At 39.5% G+C, this 23,008-nt stretch overlaps 3 protein-coding genes and 1 non-coding gene across 4 annotated transcripts; all 4 read right to left on the reverse strand.

Moving 5' to 3' along the window:
- Window positions 1-9,024: 9,024 nt before the first annotated feature.
- Window positions 9,025-9,477, reverse strand: LOC141607503 (putative mitochondrial protein AtMg00860). Its single transcript, XM_074426858.1, has one exon. It carries the CDS (start codon window positions 9,475-9,477, stop codon window positions 9,025-9,027), a length of 453 nt encoding a protein of 150 aa, XP_074282959.1.
- Window positions 9,478-13,745: 4,268 nt separating this feature from the next.
- On the reverse strand, window positions 13,746-16,111 carry LOC141605544 (putative pentatricopeptide repeat-containing protein At3g15130). Its single transcript, XM_074424364.1, has one exon. The coding sequence runs from the start codon at window positions 15,985-15,987 to the stop codon at window positions 13,906-13,908; it is 2,082 nt and encodes a 693-aa protein (XP_074280465.1). The 5' UTR covers window positions 15,988-16,111; the 3' UTR covers window positions 13,746-13,905.
- Window positions 16,112-16,466: 355 nt separating this feature from the next.
- On the reverse strand, window positions 16,467-19,769 carry LOC141605545 (uncharacterized). The gene is made up of 2 exons (XM_074424365.1): window positions 19,428-19,769; window positions 16,467-17,345 (listed from the first exon to the last, which is right to left on the reverse strand). The coding sequence occupies exons 1-2, from the start codon at window positions 19,564-19,566 to the stop codon at window positions 16,681-16,683; spliced, it is 804 nt and encodes a 267-aa protein (XP_074280466.1). The 5' UTR covers window positions 19,567-19,769; the 3' UTR covers window positions 16,467-16,680.
- Window positions 19,733-19,816, reverse strand: TRNAL-CAA (transfer RNA leucine (anticodon CAA)). Its single transcript has one exon. It is a non-coding gene; the product is annotated as a tRNA-Leu (tRNA).
- Between the last annotated feature and the right edge of the window lie 3,192 nt (window positions 19,817-23,008).

Raw genomic sequence — 23,008 nt, forward strand, 5'->3', positions numbered from 1 at the left:
GTGGCACTTTTCCCAATTCAACACCAAGTCAACCTCTTCACAACGCTTCAACACTTTAGACAAGTTAGCCAAACATGCATCAAAACAAGAACCATAGACACTAAAATCATCCATAAACACCTCCATGATAGACTCGATAAAGTTGGAAAAGATGCTTATCATGCAACGCTGGAAAGTGGCGGGGGCATTACAAAGACCAAAAGGCATTCTACGGTAAGCAAAAGTACCATACGGACATATAAATGTGGTCTTCTCTTGGTCATCCGGGTGAATGGGTATTTGAAAGAACCCGGAATAACCATCTAGATAGCAAAAATACTTGTGGTATGCCAACCGCTCAAACATTTGGTCAATAAAAGGCAATGGGTAGTGGTCTTTCTTGGTGTCTAAATTTAGCCTCCTATAGTCAATACACATTCTCCAACCCGCCACAATTATAGTTGGAATTAGTTCATTTTTATCATTTTTGACTACGGTAGTTCCTCTTTTCTTAGGAACCACTTGGACCGGACTCACCCATTTAGAATCGGAAATCGCATAAATAATTACCGCATCCAACAATTTAAGCACTTCCTTTTTCACCACTTCTTGCATGTTAGGATTTAGTCGTCTTTGACCTTGGACACATGGTTTATGATCTTCCTCAAGATTGATTCTATGCATGCAAAATTCGGGGCTTATGCCTTTTAAATCATCAAGTTTGTATCCAATGGCTTTCTTGTGAGACCTTAAAACATGAAGCAATTTAGACAATTGACTCTCATTCAATTTATCACTAACAATTACCGGACACATCTCCTCATCTTCTAGAAAAGCATACCTCAAATTGGAGGGTAGGGGTTTAAGTTCGGGTTTTTGTACCTCAAGTTCTTGAGGTGTAGACACCAAACCTATAAAGTGTGAGCTTTCCTCCAATGATAGCTCTTCTCCATCCATTCATGCTCCAAAGCATCTATCTCCTCATTTTCAATCTCATCATCACCTGCAAATGATTCTAATAGCAAGAGTGCCTCCAAGGGATCTTTAAAAAAAGATCGAGGTGTAGAGTCTTCTATGACAATGTCAACAACATCCAAAACATCAATAGAATAACAAGACTCTTCTATAATAGGACTCTTCATGGCACTATTCATATTATATGTGACCTTATCGTCACCCACTTCCAATGTGATTTTACCATTCTTGACATCAATTACCGCACCCGCGGTATGTCAAAAGGGTCTTCCCAAAATGATTGGGATTTGGGCATCTTCGGCCATGTCAAGAACAAGAAAACCAACCGGAATGAAAAACTTACCAACCTTCACGAGAACGTCCTCCAAAACTCCCATAGGGCGTTTTATAGAACGATCGGCCATTTGCAATGTGACACTAGTACATTTTAAGACTCCCATATTAAGCTTAGCATAAATAGAGTAAGGAATTACACTCACACTAGCACCTAAATAACATAAAGCTTAAACAATTTGATAGGTGCCAATTGTGCATGGAATGGAAAAACTTCCGAGATCTTTTAACTTAGGAGGGGACTTATTTTGCAAAAGAGCACTCATCTCGGCGGTGAAGGCTATTGTTTCAACTTCGTCAAAAGTCCTCTTCTTAGTTAAAATGTCTTTCATGAACTTAGTATAAGACGGAATTTAAGTGATTAATTCGTTAAATGGAACGGTTACCTGGAGATTCTTCACAACTTCCATGAACTTACCGAATTGAGAATTCTTTTGATGCTTTGCCAATATATGTGGAAAAGGCACTTTGACTTTTTCCGGCACCTTTGTTTCAACATCCTTCTTTGGAGGAGCATCCTCCACATCTTTGACTTCTTCAACCACAAGTGGGTCATCCATCTTCTTTGGAATATCCTCACCTTCCTTACCATTAGGAGAAATCTCCAACTCAACAAGTACCTCCTCATCTTCCTTGGGCATGGGTGGTCCATCATATTTCGTACCACTTCTTAAGGGGATGGCATTAAGGGGCATGTGGTTGCTCGCCTTGAGGTGGTAATTAACCCGTTTTTCTTGGAGAGCTAGAAGCGGCTAGTTGAGCCATTTGTTGCTCTAGCATCTTAATTGCGGCATTTTGAGCTTGGTCATTCTTTTTTATTTGAGCCAACAATTCTCTTTTCATTTGAACCATCAAAGCCTCAAGTTTACCTCCTCCTTGGTTGTTTTGTTGGCTATTTTGTGGTGGACCTTGATTTTGTTGGTAATTTTGTTGAGGTGGCTTTTGTTGTTGGTTTTGACTTTGATAGCCCGGTGGGGAATTATACTTTTGTTATTGTGGAACGTAAGCATTTTGTTGTTGTGGTTGGGGTTAAGGTTGAGGTTGAGGGTTAAGCACATTATTACTTCTATAAGGCATATTCGGGTGAAATCTTGAATTCAGGTTATAAGTGTTTGAAAATGTACCCGGTGGATATGAATTTTGTCTAAAAGTTTGATAAGCGCATACCTCTTCCATAGTAGCTTGGCAATGAGCGGCATAATGATCCACACCCCCGCAACCTTCACAAACAATGATTTGACTAGTAATCCATAACTTTTGATAGAAAGCAAAAGCCAATATATCCCAATTTGTGATTCCCATGGCGGTGCGATCAAGGCTACTAATCCATAGCTTTGCCTTGTCCTTCAAAGAGAAAGGGAAAAATATTTCCCTTATTTGGGCTTGAGTGACGCCCGTTTGCCGAATCATGGAACAATAATCGCAAAAGTTTTGCACATGCAAATTGGGATCCTCCAAAGGACTTCCCCCAAATTGCTTCCTCTCCACAAGGCTAATGAAAGTTGGCTTGATCTCGAATTTCGGCGCGGTAATTTGAGTAGTTGTAATACCGGCCAGAAGCATGGCCGCGGTGGGCTTTGAGTGATCGAAAAGTTTCACCATCTTTTTAGTTGGAGATGGTGGTGGTGGTGGTGGAGATAATGAACTAGAAACCTCCTCCTCTTCAAGAGCTTTAAGATCGTCTAGGTAAGACTTTCTAGCACTTTCAACTTGCACGGGAGAAGCGGATTCTTTCACTTCTTTCCAAAAACGTCGTCTTCTCCGAAAGGTTTTCTCAGGCTCGGAATCCAGTGAAAGCAAATCTCCACTACGAGAAGACCTGGGCATAAGACAATAATCTCTAGAAAATGATAAGTAACGGTCTCAAGGAACAAGTGTTCCTTGAGACAAAAGAAAACAAGATAGAAATCAACAAATCTAAACGCAATAAAACCGTGCTCCCCGGCAACGGCGCCAAAATTTGATAGGCTAAGTCGCACATCTAATAAATATAATTTCCCTAGACACAAATTAATGTAGTAATAGGGGTCGAACACAAGGAGACGGGAATTGCGCTATGAAATACTATGAAAAGATTTCTATCAAGGTCGATTACGTTTGGTTTGATTTGTTGGTTGGTTTGATGATTAGCAAATAAAGTGATATAACAATATATGATTAAAGGAGTTTAGGGGAGTCGGGTCACACATGCAATTATAAATATATATTCATGTTAAACTCGGAGATAATAACATTGTCAATTGTTTAGGCTTAAAGACACTCACCTCACGATATTAGTGTCAACCATAGACCGGGTCCTAGAGAAACTCTCGTTTATGACTAGGTCGTCCTACTACACATGTTAAGTCTAATCCGATTCCGTGCCTCTCGACTTATAGAACGAATTAACAAACTTAATCAATGAATAAGGCCTTTAAACAAAGATTAAACGTGACGATGCAAACATGTGATAGAAACAATTAGGGAATATTATATCAACCTAATTTATCATTTTACATATATTAGTTATTGCATAACTTCCCTAGTCCCTAGATTAAGGTAAATTAGCTACTCATGTTAAAATGTAAACTACAAACATTGATGTAAGAAATGCTAGACATGCTTATAAAAATGATATAAACTAAATGGTGGAACATAAAATGTAATATTAAACTATGTGATATAACTAAAGTACTAATGATAAAACTATATGATAATTAAAATAGAAATGTAAACTAATAAACTAGAATTTAGAATTACCGAAATGGAAATGAACTTGCAAGGAAGAATAATTGAGAACCAAATGCTTGAATAAATTAGAACCAAATGTTTAACAACCAAATGCTTAACAATATTAAAAACTAAAGATGAAAACTAAGAGAGAATTTTGCTTAAGGCTAAATGAGAGTGAAATAGTGTATGAAAGACGTGTGAAAGATGTCCCTAATGACGGATTAAGGCCCCTATTTATATTAAAATAGGGGCAAAACGTAAAAGTCCAACAAGGGGTCAACCCCGATCGGGGTTGCCATCCCTGATCGGGGGCGTGGGTTTCCGGGTATTCTTCTTCAATTCTTGCTTTAATGCTCCAAGGAATCCCATGAAATGTAATTAACCCTCGGAAACCTCAGTGTTTTGATGTTCATTTCTTGGCTTATGGGGCTCAATTTATCTATATGAGGGTTGTGTCCAGTATTGATTCAAGGAGTTTCTTGTTAACTGTTATTTATGCCTTCAATGGACTTCAGAAGAGAGTAGAACTATGGAATTTCCGGAAGGAGGTTGTTGTTAATTGTGTAGACCCTTGGCTCTAGATGGGTGATTTTAACACTGTTTTATCACCTGTTGAGAGATTAGGGGGCAACTCGTCTGATGCAGAAATGGAACACTTTCAGGAGTGTTTTTCTCTTTGCAATATGGAGGATATTCAGGCTAATGGGGCTTTGTTCACTTGGTCGAATAAACAAGTGCCTAGTGATAGAGTCTATATTAGACTAGATAGGGTAATGGGGAATCAGGAATGGCTAGATATGTATGGTAATTATCTGGCTCATTTCCACCCTGAGGGAGTGTTTGATCACTGTCCCTGCACTATAGTTAACAGGACAGCTGACTTTGGTGGGAGGAAAGGCTTCAAGTACTTCAATATGTGGGGGCAGGCAGAATCCTTTGCAGAATGTGTGGCATCTGTTTGGACAAGGAATCATCTTGGTACACCTATGTTCAAAGTTGTGAAGAAGCTGAAAGAATTAAAGCCAGTACTTAAGAGGCTAAATAAGCATTGCTTCTCTGATATAGAGAATAATACCAATCTTACTAGCACTATTTTGGAGAAAATTCAGAGAGAACTTGTGGAAAACCCTGGTAATTTGGATCTAATGCAAAGGGAGATGGATGTGGCCCAAGAGTTGAAGGAACTTATTTCTGCCAGAGACAGTTTTCTAATTCAAAAAGCCAAAGTTCAGTGGTCATTCCATGGTGATATTAACACTGCCTATTTTCATAATGCTATAAAAAAGAGAAATATGATGAATAAGGTGTTTATGATTGAGGATAAAAATGGTGTGGTGTGTACTGAGGGAGATCACATCCAGCAGGCTTTTCTGGATTATTATTTAGACCTCCTAGGGTCTAATAGCACCACTATTGATGTGAATATGAATGTAGTAAGGCGGGGTAGATGCTGTACACAGGTGCATATTGAGTTTCTTAACAAGAAGGTAACAAATGAGGAAATTAAACATTGTGTGTTCAGCATTCCAAAAGATAAAGCACCTGGTCCTGATGGCTATACCAGTCAATTTTATAAGGATGCTTGGGGGACTGTAGGAGAGGATGTTTGTGCAGATGTGCAGGACTTCTTCACTTCTGGTAAACTTCTTAAACAGATCAATGCAACAGCAATAACTCTCATTCCTAAGATAGATAGGCCAACTAGTGTGACACACTTTAGGCCAATCTCTTGTTGCAATGTTAAATACAAGATCATTTCTAAGCTTATTTGTTCTAGATTGGCCAAAGTATTGCCTGAGGTGATAAGTAGGAACCAAGGGGCATTCATTCAAGGTAGGAGCATACTTGAAAACATCTTGATATGCCAGGATTTGGCCAGATTATATAATAGAAGCAATACTTCCCCAAGATGCATGTTTAAAATGGATTTACAAAAGGCTTATGACTCTATTGAATGGGGGTTTGTAGATCAAATGTTGGTGGCTTTGGGATTTCGTGAAAAGTTTAAGCGACTGATTATGCTTTGTGTTACTACTCCTTCATTCTCTCTATGCTTGAATGGGGCTCAGTTTGGCTATTTTAAGGGGAAACGAGGACTGAGACAAGGTGATCCTATGTCTCCCCTCCTATTCACTGTTTGCATGAAATACTTGACCAGAGTGATGGAGTATGATACTCAGAAATGGTTTTTTAGATATCATCCAATGTGTGGAGGCTTGAAACTTACTCAGCTCCTATTTGCAGATGATCTGTTGATGTTTTGCAAAGGGGATGTGCAGTCTATCATGTTGTTGTTAAGGAGGTTCTCTACGTTTTCAGCAGCTTCTGGTCTCACTGCCAATGATGCAAAATCTGAGGTAATCTTCAATAGGGTGCAGGAGACTATCAGGAATGATATTCTGCAGATATCTGGGTTCAAACAGGGTGAGCTGCCTGTTAAATACTTAGGAATTCCTATTCAGGCAGGCAGGCTCACTACTTAGGATTGCAACATTTTGGTTAAAAAGATAGTGAACAGAATCAGAGGTATTGGGGCTAGGAAGTTGAGTTATGCTGGTAGGGTGATTTTGATCAAATCTGTGTTTAACACTTTACATAATTATTGGGCTTCTATCTTCCTAATCCCAAAGCAAGTGATTAAGAGAATTGAGGGAGCCTGTAGAAACTACTTATGGGATGGTGGTTCTGAGTATACCAGAACCCCTTTGGTGGCCTGGGATAAGGTTTGTTGCAGTAAGAAATGTGGTGGGTTAGGAATCAAGCAAGATGGGGTGTGGAATGTGGCAACAGTTGGCAAATTGGTTCATTGGGTGTTTACTAAAACGGATAGACTTTGGGTCCTGTGGGTGGATCACATTTATTTAAAAGGGCAACAGTGGACTGATTACACTCCTCCCCTGTATTCCAATTGGAATTGGAGGAATGTTTGTAAGGTTAAGGATATTTTTTCGTCTGGTTACCATAACAACCTCTGGTGTGCCACACCAGGGGGTTACACCATTAGGTCAGGGTACCACTGGTTGCAGGGTTTACACCCACCTGTCCAGTGGTACAAAGAGGTTTGGAATCCTTCGTGTGTCCCTAAGCACTCTATGATAGGCTGGTTGATCAAGTTAGAGGCTTTGAACACAAGGGAGAAACTGTTCAGGATTGGGATCAGTAACACAGACTCTTGTGTGCTATGTGAGGATGCTAAGGAGTCTCATAAGCACTTATTCACTGAGTTTGCATTTAGCTGTCAGGTGATTCAGATGATTGAACTATGGTTGAAAAGACGAATTCATGGGACGAATGCACAGAGTAAACTACAGAGAAGGACTTGTTACATGGCTAAAATGACGTGCTACTATGCCATATCGTGTGAAAGAAATAGATGCAGACTAAAGTTCAATGTTCAGAGACCTGTTCTTTTGGTCATGAACATTAGGAAACTGATTCATGCTCGTGTTTTGAGGTTGCTATCCCCGCCATTATTGAGTAAGGACGAGCACTGGTTGGGTCTGTTATGAGTTAGGTATTTTCAAGAGTCTGGGAATGTTGTAAGCATGACTGTAACTATGTCATGGGTAGTTGTTAGAATTGGGTTGTAATGCCATATTTGTGCTTTATTTTAATGATATACTCACATTTCACCATAAAAACGTAATTAAGCCTCCTTAATCACCTGGTTAAATGTGATATTTAGCATCCAAAGAGTATCCTAAGAATGCTAATTGACTTGGTCTTTGGATTACTTTTTGGGCTTGACTTTGTATGATCATTTGCATTTATCAATCCATTGCTCCATACTTTCTTCCTTGGGCTTGGAAACACATCTTCCATGGTCATGCTTGGTCCATCTTGTTTCCATTTAGCTTAGTGAACTTGGTGCTTGCTAATGTGATAGGAAAAAGCCTCTAAATGCCTATATTCCTATAAAATGTAACAAATACAAACAATACACCTAGAACACAAGATTACCTCACAAATATACTAATTAAAGTATGAATTGCAATGAAAACCGAGCTAAAATGAGGGGTAAAAGTATATATAAAATGAACACATCACCACCAAATTCCATCACACAGGCCCTCAGCATATCCTCTAAAGTCTGAATCGTCCTCTCAGTTTGTCCATCGAATGGTGGGTGAAAAGTTATACTCATGTTCAAAGTAGTCCCCATCGATTCCTGCGGCTTTTGCCAAAATCGAGAAACGAACCTAGAGTCTAGATCCGATACAATATCTCTCGATACTCCATATAGTTTCACTACATTCTTCCTATATGTCATAGCCAATTCGATCTTATTCCAAGTATCTTTCATCGGAATAAAATGAGCTGACTTGGTCAATCGGTCAACGATCACCCAAATCATGTTTTTAGCTTTCGCTGTCTTTGGTCACCCAACAATAAAGTCTATGGATATCGACTCCCATTTCCATTCTGGTACCTCAAGTGACTGAAACCTTGCGGTCTCCGATGCTCCCTTTGACCCTATGGCAAGCATCTAGCGATAAAATCAGCTACCTATTTCTTCATTCCCGGCCACGAAAATGTCTTCTTCAAATCTCTGTACAATTTGTCACCTCCTGGGTGTACAAAATAAGGTGTACAATGAGCCTCGGCCATGATCATCTTTTTCAGCTCATCGTCACTAGGCACACACCATCTATTATCAAATCAGACAATACCGTCAGCATGAATCACGAATCTCAATGTAGTACCGTTTTCTATTACTTCCTTCTATTCCCGGATCTTAGGATCGAACAATTGCCCCTTCCGAATCATCTGTATCCCCGTCTTTTCCACTTCATCTTTCAATATCATCGGTGATAAAGTCGTGCATAAAGAATGTACACTCTTCTTGCTCAGCGTATCAGCTACCATAATATCCTTTTCCTCGTGCTAGATAATCTCCATATCATAGTAACCTATCAACTTCATACATCTTCTTTGCCGCGTGTTCAATTCCTTTTGAGTGTAGATGTATTTTAAACTCTTATGATCTGAAAACACCTTGAAGGTCTCCCCATATAGACAGTGCCTCTAAATCTTCAAAGCAAATACAACCACACCCAACTCTAGATCGTGAGAAGGATAATTCTCCTCATACGGTTTCAGCTGCCTCGACGCATATGTAATAACTTTCCCATTATGCATTGAGACACAATCCAAACTATTCTTATAAGCAATAGTATAAACCTCAAAATTCTCACTCCCTTCAGGAAAAGCTAGAATATGAGTTGTAGTCAAACGCTCCTTTAAGGTTTGGAACGATGTTTCAGAACTCGCGTCCCAACGAAACCTGTTCTCTTTCCTCATAAGTGCTGTCACAGGTCGTGCTATCTTGGAAAAATCATTTACGAACCGCCTATAATACCCGGCTAAACCCAAGAGACTCTGAATTTCAGCCACTTTTTTTTGTGCTTCCTGGTTTGACACCGCTTCAATTTTACTCGTATCCACTGCCACCCCCTCTTTAGAAATCACATGGCCCATAAAGCCACCTTCAACAACCAGAACTCATTTAGATAGCTTGACATACAGCTAATCATCTGACAAGGTTTGCAACACCAGCCTCAAATGCTCCTCGTGCTCCTTCTTAGTCTTAAAGTAGACTAAAATGTCGTCAATGAATACCACCACAAACCTGTTTAAAAACGGACTAAAGATTCGGTTCATAAGATCCATAAATACAGCTGGTGCGTTAGTCAACCTGAATGGCATCACCACGAACTCATAATGACCATACCTCGATCGGAATACTGTCTTAGAAACGTCGTCGTCTCTAATTCTCATCTGGTGATATCTCGATCTCAGATCGATCTTCGAGAGCACCCCAGCTCCACTTAGGTGGTCAAATAGATCATCAATCCTTGGTAATGGGTAATTGTTCTTAACTGTAACATGATTCAGTTCTTTGTAATCGATACATAACTTCAAGCTCCCATCTTTCTTCTTCACAAATAAATCTGGTGCACCCCACGGTGACACACTAGGCCTGATGTACCCTTTATCCAGCAACTCGTTCAACTGTCTCTTCAACTCCTCCAACTCTTTCGGTATAATACTACGCCTTTTTGGACTTTGGTTACTCGGTCGAGTGGGTTGTACACGACCGAGTATGACTGACGATGAGCGAGTTGTTGTCCACCATCAAACAATATTTATATCTTAACTAACTTAGAATAGCAAGCAAGTAGATGTCGAACCCAAAGGACGGGGGTATTCAAATCATTCGATCAAGTAGTAGTTGTGCTAAGGTTGTCACGATTAAATTGGGTTTGAAATCTAAACTAATGAAAAGTAATAAATAGCAACAAAGGTAAAAACAAGCAATAAAATAAAGGTGTAAACAAATCATAAAAGGCACTAGCGTGTCATGGGATCATAGGGGAAATCATGGTAGATCACATAAATGAGTCACAAAGAGGGTTAGTGTTGGGTTAGAACCGAGTTGGTTTAGATCTTACGGTTCCTAGGTCGATTTGGGTCTCTGGAGTCGAGTTGGTTTATCTCTTACGGCTCCTAGATAGGCCGACTTGGGTCTCCCTATTCAATATCATGCATGGTCTAACAATCCTTGAGTTTGTTTACGTCTTACGAGGCTTGTTGAAAAGGTAGAGAATCATGCTAGGTTGTCAATCAAACATTTCATCAAACATAACATGTGCCAAATTTGAAACCACAACAAATAATCATTCATGTGAACTCATTAAGCATGGATCTATCCCATAATTACTCCCCTAATCCCACATTAACCTTATAAAGAAGACTACTCACTACAAATTGCCAAGGACGTCCCATTAGCAAATGGCACGCATCCATAGGTATAACATCGCATTAAACCTCGTCCTTATAAGGACCCATTGCAAAACTCACTCGGGCCTGTTTCAAAACCTTTACCTTGCTTCCGTCATCAAGCCAATGCAAAGTATAGGGCTTTGAATACGGTGTGGTCATAAGAGCAAGCTTATCAACTAGCTCCGTAGCAGCCACGTTGGTGCAGCTCCCACCATCGACAATCCCGCTACACCACTTATCACCCACCTGACATTTTGTGTGAAATATCTGGCCACGTTGTTCTACTACCAACGGTTCAACTTTAGAGTGAAACATTCGTCGTAAGACCAAGGTATCATACATAGGTGCTTCATATGACAACTCCTCATCCCTGGTCTCCTCCTCTTTGTTCAACACAAACAATCCCTCCTCCTCAACAGCCAAATCATACTATAGCTCATCACGCAAATCCATGGCTTCCCGTAGTGTAATATTCCTTTTATTAGGGCAATCACTTCGGAAGTGACCAAACCCTTAACATTTGAAACAACGAACCTTGGTCAGGTCTTTTTCTTTGTTACTCGATTCAGGTTTGTCATGAATGAGCGGTTTAGGTGTGGGGGCAGCCGTGACTACTGTAGACACAGAACCGCCAAACCTATCTTCATCGGGTTTGCACCACGTAGCCCTCTTAAAGGTGTAACTAGTGCTAGTACGGCTCGCCTTGTTTTGTCTTTCAATTTTCAAACATAATTGACAAAGCATATCAAACGAATCATAATTCTCTAAATCCATCGTAAAAGTTATGTTCTTATTCAGCCCCTAAAAAATCTCGCCATCTTTTGTTCCTCCAATTCATTTATCTCACTCATCAAGGCGAGTTTCTTGAATTCAACAATGTAATCGGCAATAGACAAACTACCTTGACTCAACTCAGCAATTTTCCTATATAGAGCGATTTTATGGCTTCTCGGAACATACCTCTTTCTGAGCTTTAGTTTTAGGGCATCCCAAGCTTTCAGCTTCTCCTTGCCTTCCCTTGCTCATTTGGACCTTAGATTTTTAAACAACAAGCATTCTTCACCAATTTCAGAATAGCGAACTTGCAGCGCTTCTCATCCGGAACATCCTTGAATTCGAACATCCTGTTTATGTTACGTTCCCATTCAAGGTACACCTCCGGATCTGTACTACCATCAAATTCTGGCAGCTCTGTTACTTTAACTCGTCAACAGGCTTTGCAATTTCACGCCTTGACTGCCATCTAGGGTTAGCCTCGGGGATGTGCCTCAAGGCCTCGCGCACACTGTTAACAGAATCCTCATCTAAGGCCATTGTCATCGGATAAGAACCTTGCTCTGGTTACCACAAATGATATAAAACGCGGAAGCAATTGATAAATTGTAAGCAAAGATTTTAGACTTGAATTCCAGCAACAACCAAAGACGGAATAAACAAGTACAACCAACCTGGATTCGTTAGTTTCAGTGTGACAAACATCAATAAACAACGAGATTTCAACGATGATTGCAGTAGCAAAATAACAAGGGTTTATGTTGTGGAATTAACAACAGCAATAGGATCGAAATAACACGAACTAGCGACCATACGAAACGAACAGAAACGATGCAAGAACACGATGAACAGTAACACTGTGAATAGTGACGGATGAATAGTAACACGGTGAACAGTAACACGTGGGATATTTAGCTTTGAGATTCGACCTGAATTCGCGCCTAATAACGAAGGAACTCGAAGCCCAAGTTACAGTCGCGGGTTGATCTGAAGTACGGTCTCAAATCAAAGGGTTTGTGATCAAAAGCTTGATCGATTTTCTGGAATTATACTTCCAACGTTTAATGAGGAAATACGCAGCACACACCTATGCCTTATATAGGCCACACTCTAGGTTACAATAGCTGATCTTAAAAGAACTTATTCTTGACAAAAAAAAAAGAAAGATAATAAGAAAATAGGGAAATAAGAAAATATCTTAAAGCTAGAATAAGCAAATAAATACTAGATCTTAACCAACAGCTTTTCCACACGCCAATAAGCAGCTCAAGGAACATCGATAATTAGAACCCCGACTCCTTGGACTTGAAAATGCGAGCCCACATAAGCTAACACTCGAGAACTAGTAGTAACCAGCTCGTGTTCATTTGTTGGACCTAACGTGACTTCCTCGACTTCAAATGCATCAATGGGAACCGTCTTAAAATAGGTTTATTATCATTTATGTTTGGATTTATTTCATCGATGAAGTCTATGTATTATTTAATAGTTACATAAAAATAATTATTAATTTGTATGTTTCAAAAAAAAATATCGAAGATGCTAAAACAATGATATAAAATCTATGTAAATGAGAATAGACATGGGACGAAGTGAAAATCGGCCCAGGTCATAATTTTACTCTAGCTTCGTCGTTGTCATTCATTCATAAACATGAATGCGAGAGTCAGTAATGAGTGACACGGGTGTCCTCACATCCATATTACAAGATAACAATGCAACATACACGCAAAACATAAAATTTCGACTTATCATATGATCATGAGAAGAACAATAAACAACAAGACCACCATAGAGTGATGGCACAAAGCACGAGACTCGATAAGTATACTTAAGGAAGTAGGAACACAGAATTACAACAAATGTTTCGACATTGTAGAGAGCATGACTTGTTAGACTCGTGACCAAAGTTCTGACATTTTGAGCCCAGATTAATGACCAAATTTATGTCATCATGAACCGAGCACCACTATAGTGTCCCACGATCAATCTTCCGACATCAAGGATGGTTTCCATACATGTGAGTTTGTATTCAGTAAAATGGACCTCTTTTAAGGTTTAAATCATGGAAGAAAACAATTAAACTGCAAATAGGTTAAATCTCAGTCTTCTTTGCAAATAATCAGGCCTACCAGTTGACATATTATGAGTCAATAACACCATTACCCAAGTGTCTCCATCTCTCAACGGCTCAGTAACTCAGTTTATGGAGGAATAAGCGGTTACACTTGCACAGTTTTACTGGTGTATTTCTACATGTCTTGTATAATGAGTTAATAGAGCAGTATGCCCCCTGTACCGTAAAAGTAACAGAGATTGCACCTTATAGGAGCATCAAATTTACTTGCATCACCAATAATCTCCACAAGAACAAACACCATCCTGGAACTTGTGAAATCTGTTTGCATCTCGCACCAAAAACACTCTCCCTAAAACCTTCGATAAACCCTTGATGAACTCATGGCAATCTCCACAAACCCTCAAGTTCTTGAAAACCCGTATCACTTTCCTCTCATTTCCCTTCCCTTCAGACAGCAATGCCAGACCAATAGCCAACTTCTCACTATGAACTCTCAAATTTTCCTCCTTCGATTCTTCTTCGACATCGTGAAATGCAAACCTGACCTCGTGGGTGTACCCCAACTCTTCTTTCAACCTTTTCTCCATCTCGATCAAAGTTTCATGGATATTCCCAATAAGAGGATGAGTATCATCCCCACCATAGAAGTAATGGACCTTTTTGTCGATCTCGACCCAGCTTTGACCTGCCTCTTTCTTTAATCCCTTCCTCTTTACGGCCTCTCTCAGCTGTTGACACTCCTTCCAGTAGCCGGCATTTGCATAAATTTGTGACATAATAACATAATTAACTGGGTTATCTCCGTCCAGTTCCAAGATGATATTTCCTATTTCTTTTCCGAGGTCCAAGTCTCCATGAACTCTACAGGCACTCAGCAATGTCTGCCATACACCCATGTTAGGTTTCATTGGCATGCTATCGATGAGGCTCTTCGCTTCTTTTAGTCGCCCAGCTCGACCTAGGAGATCAACCATGCAAGAATAATGTTCTACCTGTGGATTAATCCAGCGGTTGCTGCACAATTTTGAGAAGTATTCCTCACATTCCTCAATCAAACCCGAATGGCTGCACGCTGATAAGATAGCCAAATAAGTTATCCCTTCGGGTCTGATGTTTTCTGCTGTCATTTTAATGAAAAGTTTCACAGCTTTTTTTCCTAAACCATGTTTCCCATAACCAGTAATCATGACAGTGTAAGAAATCCTGTTTTTCACTGGCATTTCTTGAAAAGTTCTCTCTGCTTCTTCCATTAATCCACATTTGAGATACAAATCGGCAATAGAGTTGCCTACTTCTACTTCTAAACCAGTCGGGATTTTGATGGCGTAAGCATGAAGCTGCCTTCCATGTTCTGCAAATGCAAAATCAGCAAAGACACCAATCAATCCAGAAAGAGTGAATGAATCTACTTGTATACCACTCACTCTAAGTTCTCTCAACAAGCTCATACTCTCTAACAAATCACCTCCCTGTGCATAACCTAAAACTAAAGATGCCCACGACACTAAACTCCGGTCTTCCATGTGATCAAATAGCTTACGCGCCTCAGGTAAGTACCCACATTTTACATACAAGTCAATTAGTGCTCCTATAAGAGGTACATGCGCTGATATCAAAAACCCTCTAGTGATCAAGGCAGCATGTATTTGAGTACCGCTGGCAATAGCCTTGATAGTGGCACAAGCTTTGAGAACTGAAGTCAAAGTAAATTCATCAGGCATCACTCTTTGTTTCTGCATTTCTGAGAACAAGTATATTGAAACCTTCCCGTCACCATGGGAGCTGTAACCTGCTATGATAGTATTCCAAGCTACTCGATCCCTTAAATTCATCTCATCAAACAATTGAGCTGCTCTTGAAATCGCCCCACACTTTACATACATATCAATAAGAGAATTACCTACTACTGAAAATTTATCAAATCCGTCTTTCAGACATAAGCTATGAAGTTGCATACCGTTTTCAGGAATACCCAGAAGCCCAGATGCTTTAAAACAAGCAGAGAAGGTGTATTCATTTGGTCTAACATCAGAAAATCCCATCTCATGAAAAAGAGACAATGCTCTTTCAGCATCGCCCTGGTGTAAACACCCACAAATGAGAGCAGTCCAAGTTACTACATTTCTTTCGAGCATTATGTCGAACACCTTATATGCACTGTCCATTCTTTGGCATTTTCCATACATACCAATAAGGTCATTGCATATTATCATGTCATCGAAAAACCCAAGCTTAATTGCAGATGCATGAACCTGCATCCCTTGTTCTAACAGCAAATTCTTTGAACAATTTCTCAAAAGCTTTGCTATCTTCAACTGTTCTCTTCTTAATAAGCTTAAGGATTGGTTCATTGCGAACCAAGATCGAGCTCAATATAATTTGTTCCACTTGGTAAAAAGACTGAAATTTGTCGCGGACGAGTACGAAAGTTACACGATTAGCAGAAGTTGAGGGAGTGAAAACGCTCAAGTTCAGACGTTGTGGTGGTTAGTAAATCCCAAATTGGTTTTTAAGAAGGGAACCCACACCAGCACACCACCTGCCTGGGAATACCTATATCTCTCTACCAGATTCAACCCGAGTAAAAGCGTGACAGTTCATTTTCGCCGACAATATGATACACGAGATCCAGTCTCTACCAGTAGATCAAGACCATAACGATACAAAGGAGGACGACATTTGCGATAAGTTTGTGGCAGCCAACTTTAAACAAACCAGACTTTACTAACACGAATTACTCTTCCCAGCAAAAAACTTAGAGCTCTCGTTTACAAAAAAGAAAGGGTACAGGTAGCTTAATATAATTACTTGACTCGTCATTCAAGATCCATTTCTTATCAGAGCGTAGATTCTGCCATCATAATTTACTCATTAATACAAAAGTCAAAGAGATCACAAATCTTTACAAAGTAAACCTCACAAAAACAAGCTCTGGTGTATAATCTTAAAGTAAAGTTCATACATCAGAATTGACAGAATAAAAACTAGTACAGCAGCTGAGCAAATTTGATCCTTTGACCCTAGGATAACTTCATGCTTAAGTTTCAACCGAACAGTGAGAGGCCAAAGATGACAATGGTAACGTACACACTGCAATCCAAGAACAGCGCACCGCCGACATTCTGCAACATCAAACCCAGCTCTAATGCCCTACCAGCATCTTCAGCCCAAGCATACCCATCACCCAAAAGAGAACTGTTATTATCTTTATCGCCTCTTGACAAATTCTTCTGATTATCCGGAAGAAGTCTCCGAACAATCAATGTTATATTGGTTATTAGAACCAGGAAAAGCGGCCGAAATAATATGATCCACCTAAATATCCTGCTCCCAACTATAGGAAATCCAGCATATGACAAGACAACCAAGATTGCCATAGCTACAGCACACAAAAACCGGTCATGCTCTGTAATCAATACAGCAGCACTTACTTGCTTTGATGTCACATTACTAATGGGAATTTGTTGGGCGATTCGTAGTATGACATCTGTAGCAGTTAGAATTACCTTTTGTGCCACTGAAGGAGGATCTCGTTCGCCTCTATCTTGAGATATGAAGGCTCTCATAGGCTCACTTGTTGCCCCGGATTTTCTCATAAATGATTGTTCGTTACTTCGGCCATCTAATGCATCATCCTGACCAAGTCTAGCAGGAAGATGATCCCTGGTTGGGGTAATGTATGAGGAAGTGTCTTCCTCGATTTGAGAAACTGCAATAACAAAAGACAGAATTCTAAGCATCAGCAACAGACTTCAACCTGGAACAGACCACAACATTGCGCAAACAGTTTAATCAGATTGGGTTTTGATTGGTTTATTTCGGATAGGGTCATTCGAGTATGCCTTATTTTCAATTGGTTCTTTCTATTTCATTTCATAATGGTATTGATTAGTTCTACTTCGAGTGGAGTACAGGTTCGACTCAAGCAATATCAAATCAAGTGAGATATGAGTCAAAGCTTAGGTCGGATATGAAAACATCGATTCAACCTATATAATAGTGCCAATTGCCCGATAGTGAGTTCCTTAACATTTGTTACTATAGACCAGATAGACAAAAGATGGCTATACCTTTTGTGGCTGGTTTAAATAACAGCCAAAAGCTCAAAATTGAAACGTCAGAAAGCTTAACTCTATCCACGACCACCACCACCCGCCCCCTCGTCGAAAAAGACCAGATAAACTTAACAGACACAAGTTATGAGTTATGACAAACCAATAGCTTACAGAAATATTGCTAGCACAAGAAGACTAAAACTGGGCTTTTGATTATACATTTGATCCTCGTCGAGCAATATAGGTAACCAATACGCCTAAAATTGGACACTAGAGGCCAGCCAAATGAAACTGTAACCTCCACCCTTACCCATTTTTCTTGCCTGTCATTTATGTCTGTTCTTTTGTCCTGTAATATCAAACAAGTCGTTACCCAATCATTCTGGGACAACGGTTTTGCCGTTGTAGTATCAATGTCAACGTGGTACCATAGATCAGAGTTGCAATAATATTACAAATTTTCCAATTAAAAGTGGAGAGCAAGGTAACATGATATAAGCTTAACGAGCCTTCATAATCTGATAATCATAAATACTTCAGAAATCAAACTTATCATATATAGAATTTGGCAGTGACAGACCTAAAATTCATGATATCCTTATGAAGAATGTAAGAATACTTGTTTTTCGAAAACGAAAAAATTATTGTCCATAAACATTCGAAACGCGTCTAAACTCGAAATAAACTGAAAGTAGTTCAACAATTAAAAATGAGATACCAAAATGTTCAAACATTTTCCAAGAAAGAAAGTAGTTCAACAATTAAAAATGAGATACCAAAATGTTCAAACATTTTCCAAGAAAGTATCTATCATTGTTTTTAAGAACTTCTCCAAGTTTCTTCTAAATTACTCTACGTTGTAGAACTTACATAGGCATCCAAAGAATGCTAAACCAAAACTGTTATTGGACAATCTTTGACTATCTATTTGGATGACAGGATTTGAAGGGAAAGGGAGGAGTAGGAATCTCCGTATATGGTTAGCAAATAGGGGTGTGGAGGGATTTGAAGGGAAAACTCCCTTGCTCCATTCCCCCACCCCTACTCTTATCTCCCTTTCCTTCCCCTCCATCCCCCTCCACTACTCTTATTGTATCCACACAAAAGGTAAATTGCAAAGCTTGGGCAAGAATCAAAGGCTTAGGGGTATATTGCAAAACATATTGGTCTCAGCATCGTCACAAAGAATATTAAAGGCAAAATCCTAAAATCCCCCGAAAACCTAATCCTTTCACAATAGAGATTGTCAACGCTAGCCACAAGAGAAAGCAACTAGTTGAAGCTACATGCTTCCTTGAAAATAAAAGCTGAAGGTCATAAAAACATTAACTTCGTCGCAATCAATCATATGATGCAGTTTATCGTAGTTTTCGAATTACCAAGATCCCATAAAAGATGAAACAATGTATTATGTACCCATTGGACTTTTTGGTATCATTTTGTCTTCTTCTATTCAAGCTACCTGCTTCCTTCAAAATGGAAATTAATAAACTCCTCGAAATCGCCTCTTTCGCAGTGAGGCATCATAGATTAACAACGTCGAACATGACTAAGCTCAACTACTTGATAGGCTTTAAATCAAATACCCATTTAACTCGGCTATTTTAATCCTCAATTAATGCGAAAAATTATTCCAACAAGGGCGAAAACATAATTAACAACTTTTGGGAATTGAAATTAATTGAATCAAATAAGAATGGAAGAATGAAATAGGAAAGAAAAAAAAAAAAGAATACCAGAAGGAAGAGGGGAGGGATCAAAGGGTGGAGAAGAACCGGGATCATTATTAGGTTTACGACCGGTGATTAGGGCTAGACGATCTTGTCCACCTTGTAGAATACGACGTCGTCTTGCATCTCTTCCACTTTCCCCCATTTTTTTTACAAATCAAAAAAATTAAACAGAGGTGGAAGTAATGGATGGATGAACGAACGAACGAAGGAATGAATATCCCCAGTTTCAATCTGATGTAATGTAAATATTCGTTTTTGTTACACATAGTTAAATATACTGTAAAATAATTAAGGGAAAAAACAGAAAATGTCAGAAGTGGGATTTGAACCCACGCCCTCGTTAGAGGACCAGAACTTGAGTCTGGCGCCTTAGACCACTCGGCCATCCTGACACTTATAATTATCCCCTCACTTGATCATTCTATAATACTTCCTCCGTTTCATTTTTTTCTTCACAAAATTTCATTTGTGACGGCGATATCTGTCACAAACTTGTGACGGATATCGTTTCCTCTCACAAATGACCCGTGAGAGGTGAGTGGGAAGCACATGGGAGTGCCCCACCTTATCCCCTCTCCTCTTTTTGTGAGAGGTCACAAGTAAGACTAGCTATTATTTCTTTACGTTTCTTTTTCGCTTAAAGGTAGAGATTCAGAGGAGGTCATTTGGGGTTTTAACAAGTGTGTATTGGTGAGTGAAATAATTAAGGGTAGTTTGGGTAGTTTAGGTAAGTTAAAGTCGTAATGTCGTGGCGTAGATCGGGTTTTATAAAAACCGTTAACGTAATCCAATTTAGGTGTTAAGTTTTTAGATTAAGAAAAATTTAAGGTGGTTATTAATAAAAGTAGACATATAAGGGAGTTATTTACAAAAAAATGGTACATATAAGGAGGTTATTTACAAAAAACACTAAGGTTAAGAAAGTGGAAGCAAATGAGCTATGTAATATTTATTTTGATATATTGTTGTGTGTGGACCTCATAAATTATAGAAGGATAGGATAGTCATTTAATGGGCAAAGTGATATCTATATAAAGAAATGTAAAGAATCAAATGGAACGGACTAAAAAGCAATACGCAAAGAAACAAATGAAACGGAAAAAATAGTATTTTTTTCATCCATTTAACGATAATAAATTGTTACTACACGTAATTAAGTTGCATATGTAATGACTAAATTATGTGGAAATTTCTCATACATGTTACCCCTTTATTTTGTCAAATTTCTCACGTTATTAAAAACCAATATTGGAAGACCTACAGATCAACTACGGTCAAGTATTGATGGGCATTAGGGGGAAGCAATAATAGCATTACGAGTAACTTATCGATTAGACTATTTTAGATTGCTAGCATTAGTTATCATCCTAATTCCATGTTTTACATTTCGATTTAAGAGATTGCGAAGCTGTTATTTTAAGGGATAGTTGTTTTGATAAAAATTTACCGAATTACTAATTTATGTTGTGAGTTAAAGCGATCAATCTAAGGCCTACGAACGAAGTAAATTCAACGATGGGGTGATTAAATGAGCTGTGAGCCTGTGACACATGGCATACGATGGGGTAGCCGGTTGTTACTTTTATATAATATACTAGTATTGGTGTCCGGCTTCGCCCGGGCTACCTCTACTTACCATTAAAAAAAATTAATTAAATAAAATTAATTAAAGTTGCATAACCCATAAATTTATCATTAATATATTTTTTATGACATATCCTAAAATTACAATGAAATAAATTTGGAAAATGAGACAAATTCATTACTCCCGCTATTAATACTTTCCTCTTATTAATGAAATAATAGTAATAAAATTTCACTACTTGCCCGTAACAGTGTTACTTTCACTACTCCCGCCGTAATTATTGTTACTGTCACTATTGCCGCATTAATATTGAAATTTCGCTACTCCCGCCATTGTTACTATCACTATTGCCGCATTAATATTGATTATTTCACTACTGCTCCCGTTGTTGTTTCTAACACTTTCACTAATCTCGCTGGTAATATTGTTACTTTTACTATTCAAATGAGTCATTATCATATAACTATATCTAATGTTACTATAACTATTTTCTTTACTAACGAAATTACTTTTACTACTTAGGCATGCAATTTTAAGATGATTATATATTTATAAAAATATTTTACATATATGCATTAAATCAAATCGAACGAATTATGCAATATTATATATTATGGAATCTGTTCCGGGTGTAATTCCAGAGCAGTTATACGTTACCACCCGCGCTTGTAGAATGACGTCTTTAGTTGAATCCTCCTTGCGGTCTCCTGAAACGATGAACAAACTGAGGGCTCGGCTTTGGACCGAGCGAACTCACTCCGACGCTCAAGTCAGTAAACTTAGAGAGATAAGTTGTTGTTACTTGGCGAGGTATATATTGTAGAGAGATAAGGAAGATATTACCAGATGAATAGTGATTCTTAGGTTAAATTGTCGATCCCCTCCTCAATGAGAGTTGAGGAGTATTTATAGACTTTCACCTTTTGTCACGTAGTGGCCAAGTGGCCAAGTGGCTAGCGGGTGGAAAGACTGATCTACCCCTCGGCCGAGGGACCCATGGCAGGCCGGCGGGCCCTGTTGACTCACCGCCGAGGGGTCTTGGATATGAGTTCGCGGATGTGTGCCTCGGCTGGCTAGTTGTCCCCGCCGAGGCACAGGAGACAGGCCGACAGGTGGCGTCGGTTAGGTTTGTCTAAGCCGTTGACTTCTTGTGGATATCTTTGACCTTGCTCAATATCTTTGATCGGTCGGGTCGAATATGCCCCATCAATTTGCCCCAGCGTAGTCTATGCCGTGGTATGGGCTCCGATGTATGTTGAGCGTATATTCTGCGCAAGTAAAAATTTCTGCCCCGGCTTCTTCTACCTCGGCGTGGCTCTGCTTAGGCCGTACCATATCCCCCCTCCACATGGTTGTGTAATGGACATCCGATGTGGAAAGGGCAATGACGCTGGCTGAGACCAGGGTGGAGAGTGCCGGTTGTTTTTGATTGCCCCCTGGCCGGTGCTTTTCTGGCTTGGTTGATCATGTGGCCGGCGGAGAAACGGATACTTAGGAATTTGTTGAGGAAGATGAACAGGCAGAGAGATATGAAGGGGCGTGTTGAAGACGCTTGGTCACTGTTGCATTGATTGTCGTTCAACTGTTGCAACGATTGACATCCCGTGGTTGCATGTCTGACACGTGTCTGTTTGCTGATTGGCTGACGTTTCATGGGCTACGCCCTGATTGGTCCTTCTTCATGGGCTTTTTCCTATAAATAGGGCAGTTAGTCCCTGAAATTGGCCACCAATTTCATTTTCTATAAAATTTTCTTCTTTCTAGCCTTCTTTGACGAAACTTCTCTCTAGCTTTCAGACTTGTTACTCCGGCGTGGCATTTTTCTTCAAGGTAAACGATCAAATTTTTAATTTTTCTCACTAAGTTTTCGTTGTGAATCATGTCTTCTGCTGATGCCGGTCCTAGTAACTGTGCGCCGGGGGGTTCCCCGCCGCGTCTTGATGAGGAGGAGATGCTAGATGCCATCCCGATAAGGTCTGGGGGCCCTAGGTCTCCGTCT

The sequence above is a fragment of the Silene latifolia genome, chromosome 10, assembly GCF_048544455.1.
Source record: "Silene latifolia isolate original U9 population chromosome 10, ASM4854445v1, whole genome shotgun sequence".
NCBI lineage: Eukaryota > Viridiplantae > Streptophyta > Magnoliopsida > Caryophyllales > Caryophyllaceae > Silene > Silene latifolia.

Coding starts and splice junctions, on each gene's coding strand:
- LOC141607503 (XM_074426858.1), bottom strand. CDS start 9,477: ATGGGCCATGTGATTTCTAAAGAGGGGGTGGCAGTGGATACGAGTAAA.
- LOC141605544 (XM_074424364.1), bottom strand. CDS start 15,987: ATGAACCAATCCTTAAGCTTATTAAGAAGAGAACAGTTGAAGATAGCA.
- LOC141605545 (XM_074424365.1), bottom strand. CDS start 19,566: ATGGGGGAAAGTGGAAGAGATGCAAGACGACGTCGTATTCTACAAGGT. Junction 17,346..19,427: donor TCCCTCCCCTCTTCCTTCTG/GTATTCTTTTTT, acceptor TTGTTATTGCAG/TTTCTCAAATCGAGGAAGAC.